This window comes from Silene latifolia, chromosome 10 (assembly GCF_048544455.1).
Source record: "Silene latifolia isolate original U9 population chromosome 10, ASM4854445v1, whole genome shotgun sequence".
NCBI classification, from domain to species: Eukaryota; Viridiplantae; Streptophyta; class Magnoliopsida; order Caryophyllales; family Caryophyllaceae; genus Silene; species Silene latifolia.
Genome location: NC_133535.1, coordinates 129213610 through 129223271, shown reverse-complemented (window position 1 = coordinate 129223271; position 9662 = coordinate 129213610). Strand labels below are relative to the sequence as shown.

The following is a 9662-nucleotide window of genomic DNA, read 5'->3' as shown; positions in this document are numbered from 1 at the left end:
AACTTAGTTCATCTCGTTTCATCAAACATGTAAGTCTGAGGGTGTAAATCCTTATTTTATTATTGTTCTTTATTTATTGTAATCATCTTGTAAGGTTTATGTCGAAAATACTCTTAAAACCGATTTATAAACCATGTTTTAAAATCCTTCTTACGGATTATCAGGAGACAACCATCGAGAAAGGACGCAGCAACTGATGCGCCTCTTCGAAGGGACGCAGCACCTGCTGCTCCTCTTCGTGAGGCTGCCGCAGTTTCTGCTTCCTTTCTTCTTCCTTCGTCTTTTGTCGTCTGTTCGTTTTCGTTTTCTTTGTTTGTTCTTTGTTTCATCGACACAATAATTTGATCATGATAATTCTAACATTTAAATAAATTATTATTAATTAATTCGTCATTAATTCCCGACTTAAATCCCTTATAATCCAATATTTGCGGGTTTTCGTCATTAAAGTCAATCCGGGTTTTAGAGGTTCGATTCATTAATATTGAGTCTCTGGAATTCAATCTTTGACATAGTTGCATCTATTATTCATCGTCACCATCGTTAATTCGTCATTAATAACCTGTTTTGTCTAATTAATTTGATTAGTTTGTTAATTTGTATTTAATTAACCTTATAATCTTGTAAATATTCGTTCTAATCAGTTTCGCCCATGTTTTATTGTTTTTATAACCCTTAACCACATGTAAATAATATGTTAACCACTTTCATCCGAGTCAATTATTCATAATCGATCATTAAAATCACCAACGAGTATTAACAATTTGCAATTCCGGCTTCACAGCCACAACTGAGCCAAGGAACGGACGCAGTAAGTGCTGCGCCTCTTCCAAGGGACGCAGCTCTGCTGCGCCTGTTCCTGGTTGATTTCTATCTCTGAACTCCCGTTTTGCCTTGACCTAGTTTATTAGTTTACGTATTAATTAACTATTAATCGTATTATCACCCTAATTCCTGTTCGTTAATTTATTTATTTATTCTTTCTCAAGTTATCCGTTTTAAATGTATTTTCGACATAAATCATTAATCCAATGTAATTTTTGTAATTTTTCATTATTGTATTTATTATTGTATTTCTTTTATTGTATCACTTGTATGCTTTCATATGTAATCAATTTTAAATCCCAATTCGACCCCAATTTATGTGTTAATTACTTGTTCACCGACTTAGTTAATTCTCACATGCTATGATCAATTTATTGGATGTTGCATTGCATGCATATAAATCGACAATATATCGAGTATGGATAACTTCCCTAATCATTAGTAGAGGCCGCTATCGAGGCGGGCGCGATTAGGTGTTCGATCAAAAGAGCTTCCTAATACGTATCCTCACCTCTTACTCCAGATCTCTGTGAACATCCGTGTAAATTGGCATCCACGAGAGTCATTCTAGACATAGAATGCTAAGGGTAACGAGTTCTTGGTGTTCATGTCACTACTTTGTGTCTTGACATGGCACGAGGTATTCGAACGGTTTCCAATTTTCCATAATAAATTGGTGGCGACTCCACAAATGCAAACGCTTGTTCTCAAGCGCCCCCGTGGCCCATGTCCACAAGATGGCATGGGCCGGTTTAGGGTCGAACTCAGCCTGTTCGATCCTAATCCGACCCTTGGGGTGGGGCCGGCTGGCCAGGTACAAGGTCGGTTCTAGGAATGGCAATCCTGAACTGGCCTTGGGTGGGTCATGGGAGGGTCAGGCCACGAGTTTGTCCCCAAATATCATTTTTTTTGTTTTTAACTGGTTAAGTGGCGGGCCGGGCCAGGCATCTTGGATCCTAAACCAGCTAGGAAGCTTTGGCTGGCCGCGTCATGGCCATACCGGATTGACCTTGTTTTTGACAACCCACAAGGCAGATTGAGGTCGGGCCGGGCAGGGCCTTGCATTTGGTCACCTCTACCTACAGGGTGCAACACCTCTTATGGTCTTAACAAGAGTCAACCTCTCTACTTGTGCGAGAATATTCGGAGTTCATTGAATTGTCAATTATCAAAAGGGAGAGCCTGTTATTCCCAAACCGTTAGTGATAGAAGAGTAAAGTGAAGAGAGAATGTTTAGTTATGATTGGTACCATGTTATTGGAACATGCATGCCACTCGAATCTCAATAAATTTCTAAGTGCATGCTGCGTTATATTACCCGTATCCTATCTCCATGTTTTATGGAATAGGTTCATGCCTAGAGCTTGGTTGAACCAACCCCTCATGATTGAAAACAAATAAAAATATATTGTTCGCTCCGATTTAGAATATTTTGATGCGTTTATTATGGATGTTTATTGTTTTAGTAGTAGATGCATGTTTAGTGAACTAACTTGTCATCCTAAAAAATTCATGATAATCCTGCCTAAATTTATATATGAGATTGATAATCTTAAAAGAGAATATTTATATAAGATTAATATCTAATTTTTCGCCAATGAAAAATTGACCGATTATGAATTGTTAATGTAAGTCCACATATCTTATATGTATAAATCCCATGGTAGACATTTTCTTCATAAATACGAAAAATAAATGTATTTTTTTATCGGTATATATGAATATTAGTAATGACACAGTGCTTCGTGGTGGTGTTCTTTGATCGCTTTTGGCACAAAGCTATTTAATGCATAAGATTTTACAATTTATCTAGTTAAAGTTTTGAAACTTAAGAAAACCCCTTTACATTGACCATAATTTGAAATTGAAAGCTTTTCGATTTTTTTTTTTTGGTGTAAACCATCCGGTTTAATCCGGATTCGAGTCGGGTAGGATCACTAGGGTGGTAAAGCTCTCCCTCATGAGTTTTAACACTGCAGCGTTCTCAGGGCTCGAACACGAGACCTCTGGTTAAGCTAGAACAACCCCTTACCAGTTGATCTAAGTGCTCATGAAAGCTTTTCAATATTTTCAAACCCTATATTTGTTCAATTAGGCGACTTAGTTGTATATTTTTTTGTCTAGTTTGGATGTTTCCATTTTCATTATGTTGAATTCTCTTAGCAATCACAAAAGATAAAAACTCTTGCATTATCATTATATGCACATATAGGGCTGTAAATGAACTGAGCCTGCTCGACAAGCCCTCGGGATCGGCTCGGTCAAAGCTCGGCTCGAGATCGGTCAAACTGAGCTCGAGCTCGAGCTCAGGCTCGAACTAAGCTGAGCCCAAACCGAGCCGAGCTTGAGCACACTAAGGCTCGGCTCGGAAGCTCGTTTGAGCTCGTTATTTTTAAAATTACTTAATGTTTTTCAATATATTTACTTAAATTGTATCAATTTTAAAATAAATAAATTAAAATATTAGTTTATAAGATAAAATTACATAATAATTGTTATTATAAGCTAACAAAAAAATAATTTTCTCGTTTGAATTTGAATTTTTAAATAAAAAATTACTTTATAATTAAAATAATGCTCAAAAAATAGTACGCAAACAAAGCTCGGGCTCGGGTTCGGGCTCGTAAAATATTATATGAGCCGATCCCGAGCCTTGATTTCAAGAGCTCGGGTTCGAACTCGAACTCGACTTTTACAATATGAGCCGAGCTCGATCATAGGTAAGCTCGAGCTCGGCTCGGCTCGGCTCGTTTACACCCCCTATGCACATAAATAACATATACGGAGTCCTCCGTAATATTGAGGTTGCTTATTTTATAATAAAGTTAAATATTTAAATAAGTTTGAAGGAGCTGTGTATAAAGTTAAATAACTCATATCCCTTCATTTTGATCATTTATTTACTTTTAATTTTAGTACAAAGATAAACCAAGAAAAGAGAAGGAAGTCAATTATTGAATGACAAGTGGACCAAATTGAGGAGAAAAAGAAACATACATCGGATGTACTACCTCTAACTTTTTTGTTTTTTGAGCATATATGTATTTTTTTTTAGTTTATTACCTCAAACTTTATTTGTTTTTTAGCATATGTGTATTTTTTTTAGCATATTAAGTTTATAAGTTAGATTTTAATATTTTTTCCGTCAAAACTCAAATTTAACTAAACTTATATGTAATGTTTTTGAGTTTTATTGTAATTTTTTAGAGCTTAATGTTGAAGTGAATAAACTCAAAAACTTCATGGTGAAACTCAAAAACTTTAAAACAAAACTCAAAAAATTTGTTATAATGCTCAAAAACTATAAATTGTAGGTAGTACCTCAGATGTATAATCCACTTACTGCCAAATTGAGTGTGAAAAATCAAATTTCTCAGACATTCCAAAAATAAAAAGGTAAACAATTAACTGAGACACCCCAAAATAAAATGGCTAAACAAATGATCGGGACTGAGGGAGCATGATGGTTTAAGTTTGTTTAGCTAATTCTATTTCGTTTATCAACCAAATGATCCATTATTATACTCAAGTTCTGTTATTTTGGGTTTAATTTTGTTGAACTTTTCTAAAATTTGTTTATAGGAGCTGGATTTTTCTTTACTGAACTTATATGAGCTTAAATGCACTTATAGGGGCTTAACGTTTTTGAACTGAACTTATAAGTACTTAACTTTTCTGATATAAACTTATAGTAGTTGAACTTATAGGATAATGTGCATGAATGAAAGTCAAAATTTTCTGAACTAAACTTTATAGGAGCTGGATTGAATCAAAAGGTAGTGATGTAAAAGCCTGAGGCTGACACTACGTGGTCGCTTACTCCTAACTAATTACAAAAAGGGTCCGTAGTAAAATTGAACACAGAATTAATCAACTATAAACTTCATAAAATTAACACATACTTCGTACACAAATAGTATACATTCAGTTGTACCATAAGCATTGTACAATCAAGGTATAAGAATCCGAGCTTATAAGTATTTTTTCTGAGCTAATTCACATTTCATGTTTTTAATGTGTAAATGGATGAGTTTAATATTTTCTAATAAAGCTCATATTATTTAACATAAAGCTCGGATACTTTATCACAAAGCTCAAATTCTACACCGTACAACATATACAACTAATTGTATAATCCATGAATTGTACTTCGTACTTTATTTAGCACAATTATTTCTTTTTCAAATTAATGTACGTATAACGGTATAAGCATTTGCATTTCCAATTCTATTTTGCTACTATATTGAAGTAGTGAATAAACGCAACATGTCCCACTACAGTCACTAATAAATAACATCACTATTGAATATTGATCCCCCTCCACTACCACCTCCATATAAATTGATGACTTGATCACAACCCTTATCAAACTCCCTCTCTACATCTTTATACTTTTAAACTCATTACAAAAAATACAACCTTCATAATTTTAAATATTTTAATTTCTTAAAAAAAAAACAATTTTCTAAACTCTTCTGGTTTCTTCATATTCCCCTTATTTAGAACAAAGTTCAAAATTTATTTATTAATATTAAAAATCCTCTAAGAAAACAACTCATGTGGATAAAGATTATATTAATAATAATTTTTAATCCTTATCATCATCAAAACTGTAATCACTTCCTAGATTTTCTCCAATTGTACGTAGTATCTCTAAGAATCTTCGTTTTTTATTCCTTTTAAGTTGTACGTAAACTCTTTTACCTCCAACATGGGAGCATAATCACTACTACTGTTGCTATACTACTACTCTACTACTATATAAACCTATAAACTACTCTTCCATTGAGTGTCACTAACACATATTATTCGGCCACAAATATTTATTTCGGGGTAACTGGTACCTCTGGTTTATTTTGGATTCGAGACACTAATTACATATGGACCCTATGAAAGAAATGGAGGCCAAATTGGCACATGATCCTAGCCACAAGTCAACAGTTCGTCGTGTTTGGGTCCCCGGCCCAATTGTAGTCGGGGCGGGCCCAGCGGGATTAGCCGTGGCTGCGTGCCTTAAGGAGCGGGGGATAATCCCTGGACTAATCCTAGAGAAATCAGAGTGCGTAGGTTCGCTTTGGAAAACCCGAACCTACGACCGCCTTCGACTTCACCTCCCGAAACAATTTTGTCAACTCCCATACCTACCATTTCCTGACCATTTCCCAACCTACCCTACTAAGGAGCAATTCACCACATACCTTGATTCCTACGCCAAGGTATTCAACCTACAACCCGCTTTTGGGCAGTCCGTTGTGTGGGCTCGGTACGATCCAAGGCACGGGATTTGGCAGGTTCGAGTTCGAGCCAAAGATGAGAAGGAGGAAGTGGAGTATGTTTGTCAATGGCTGGTAGTGGCTACAGGGGAGAATGCTGAAGCCTTTGTGCCTCAAATTGTTGGAAGGGAAGATTTTGTGGGACCCATCATTCACTCTAGTGAATATAGAAGTGGACATGAGTATAGTGGTAAAAAAGTGTTAGTTGTGGGATGTGGTAATTCTGGCATGGAAGTTTGCTTAGATCTTTGCAATCATAATGCTTTCCCTTCTTTGGTTGTTAGGAATTCGGTAAGTATTTGCTTCTTTCAAATTCTTGTTTAAAACGGGAGTATCCTTGTTACTCAATTTGTCGTGTTTGACTCCCTATGCGGAAAAAAAATACAAATTTTGATGTTAAGGGTTTTACAATAAATTTGTTGTGGTAGCACTCTTGTTACTCATTTGTCCATTAGTGTAGGTACATATTTAGTTTTTTTATTACATACCTAGTGGCCAGGATCTTGGAGTAAATGATTTGGGGGGGAGTGAATATTAAACTACTCTGTATTAATTTTGGATGTGAATATTTAAGTTCAATCATTATACCAAGGAGACTGAATGTTAATTTTCACTGAAATATGAAATACAAAATACCAGCGGGGATTGGGGCCCCTCTCGGCATAATACCATAGATAATTTGATAACTAGGTCGCTTTCAAAAACGGGTATTATATAAAAGAACATTTATTTTCATCGTTACTTTAGAATAAAAGTTTTCCAATTTCACGACTTTTAGAATAAGACATATTTCCTTTCACAATTCTTTAAAACTTTAATTAAATTTAGGTATAATCCATCATCTATCAACATCTAAACGGGTTGCATTGTACGAATTGAAAAAGTTGTGATAGATTCGAACTTTGCTGGTCATTGCCATTTGTAGAAGTTTGTTTGAACCAAATTAGTGTACCTAAGCATGTAAAAAGGTCACTAGTGACTTCTTAGAACAATAGAGAAATCCTTCACCTTCACTAGTGGGGGTGGCATGTATGCATGTATGGACCATTAATATCGAATATTGTAGTAGTTTTGTAATGCTTTAATTAACTTGGCCTAAATCACTCTTAATTCCGCAACTAAAAATATTTATGTTGGTTTATAAAAAGAAAACTTTTTCCTAGTTAGGACACGATATGTTAAAAAAAACTTCAAACATACTACCAATTGCTTCATGGCTATGTGATTAGGAGTTCCTAATGTCAAAGGAATTGATTCCTTATTTTATTTTGTTTTCTTGTTATACCATTGCCCTTTCTAAAAGTTTTCTTTTTAGGAAAGCCCTGTTTAAAAAGTTTGGCCGTCTTGATGTTGGTGAGATTTGAACGCAGGTCATGAGCATCATCTCTCATGATTTTACCAACTAAGATAGTTGGCATATGCGGCTCCCTTTAGACCAAAAAAAAAGTGTGGTCGTCTTATAAACATCAACATTACCCGAGTGTCTCAATGGCTCCCGCAAATTGCGGCTTAAAGGGTCAGATGTACGCATGTAACACCCTGTATTTTAAAATGTATAAAATAATATTCATTTCATAAGATTTATTTAATAAATACGGAGTAATATTTTTGGCGAATCCTTTACTACTTTTATACCTTTAACGGTTTTAATAAATAAAATGAAACGAATATTATTCTATACATTCTAAAATACAGCGTGTTACAACGCAGCCTTACCCTTGTGTTAGCAATCCTAAGAGACTTGTTTTTAAATTACCCAAGATGAAAAAAGTTTGTTATATTTTTCCCGATATGTACATTTATTCCGCCATAAAAATAAGTCTAATCATGGATATCATGATTATGTACCGGTATATATACCGTGATAAATTTCATTTTCTTTGAAATGGTTAGCCTTTTTTGGACTTCATTTTCATGTTATGCATGTACATCAATCGACTATAACATACAAACACCAATTCAAAACTTAGGCCTTTTGTAATTTTCCTTGATGTGCGTATGTCATTTGATTTATCTTTTCTTTTTTAGTTACTAACCTAATTATACATGAATAATTACAGGTACATGTATTACCACAACAAATACTTGGTTGTTCCACTTTTGGATTATCAATGTCCTTAGTAAAGTTGGTGCCATTAAAGTTAGTTGATCGAATTTTGCTATTAATCTCTCGATTAATCCTCGGTGATACGGCTAAATTAGGGTTAATTAGACCAGCAATTGGGCCTCTTGAGTACAAAAGCATCTCCGGCAAAACTCCGGTGTTAGATGTTGGCACATTTGCCAAAATCAAAGCTGGATTCATTAAGGTTAGGTCCTATATTCCACGTAATTTTAATCTCGGTTGCTAAAATTGATTCAGCCTAAAAAAGGACGACAAAAATAACCCAATAATATTGCACATAATTTAATCGAACCATGCATCTAACCGGCCGTTTTGAAGATCAATTCTCTCGTATAAACCGTTTTTGACGTTGTAACTCGTACATTTTTTTCTGTTGATATTAATAAGTTCACTGGTTGATTTGATATGCTCAGGTTTTCCCTGGAATTAAAAGATTAACACGTTACGGGGCACAATTTGTTGATGATAGAATTGAACAATTTGATGCTATCATCCTTGCCACTGGTTACAAAAGCAACGTACCCTCCTGGCTAAAGGTAGGTAATTTTTTATTTCTTTAATCATTTTTCACTTAATTCTACAAAATAATAATAGACGATTTTTCTCTAGGGTACGACTATGTTCTCGGAGAAAGACGGGTACCCAGTTAAACCATTCCCGGAAGGTTGGAAAGGCGAGAATGGCTTATATTCGGTAGGCTTCACTAAACGAGGCCTGCTAGGTGTATCAGTAGATGCTATGAAGGTAGCGGAAGACATTGAGCGCGATTGGAATAGCAAAGCAAAGCCATTGATGAATCATAAATCAATGATCTAGGAAATTAAATTTTGTGATGGTGACGAAGATTTTTTAGGTGGGATTTTCATTAGGAGTGTTGATTAACATGAGCATGGAATTCAATTTGTGGGATTAGGGACTATCACTCTTGCTTGTACATAAATCATAAATGTGTGCATAAATCTAGGGGTACGGTGTAGCTTTAGGGATGTAGCTAGCTAGGAGAGATCCAAAATTATATGTTGAATCTTAGCACAATTATTTTAGTAGGAATTTCTCCATCGTTTTAATTAATTCTTTGTGTATCTATTCCTCGGTGTCCCAATCAATTTTGTACGTTTTTTTTTTTTTATCACACTAGTATTCTACTCCCCCGTCTCGATCATTTGTTATTCTTTGATTTTGGCACAAAGACCAAGTAAAGAGTAGAGAGCCAATTACTAAATAACAAGTGGAACAAATTGAGTGTGAATGATCAAATTACTCATCAAGTTCATTCTTAAAATAGAAAGGACAACAAATGATTGAGACACCCAAAATGGAATAGGACAACAAATGACCGGGATAGAGGGAGTATAAGTTTTATAAAGATCACTTATCGTTAAAATTAAGGAAGGTCAAATCATATGCTTAACAACGAATGATGCTACAAATATAAATGC

At 34.9% G+C, this 9662-nt stretch overlaps 1 protein-coding gene across 1 annotated transcript; it reads left to right on the top strand.

Moving 5' to 3' along the window:
- The first annotated feature begins 5189 nt into the window (after positions 1-5189).
- On the top strand, positions 5190-9294 carry LOC141605937 (indole-3-pyruvate monooxygenase YUCCA2-like). The gene is made up of 4 exons (XM_074424868.1): positions 5190-6389; positions 8159-8407; positions 8637-8759; positions 8833-9294. Exons 1-4 carry the CDS (start codon positions 5706-5708, stop codon positions 9037-9039), a joined length of 1263 nt encoding a protein of 420 aa, XP_074280969.1. The 5' UTR covers positions 5190-5705; the 3' UTR covers positions 9040-9294.
- The last annotated feature ends 368 nt before the right edge of the window (positions 9295-9662 follow it).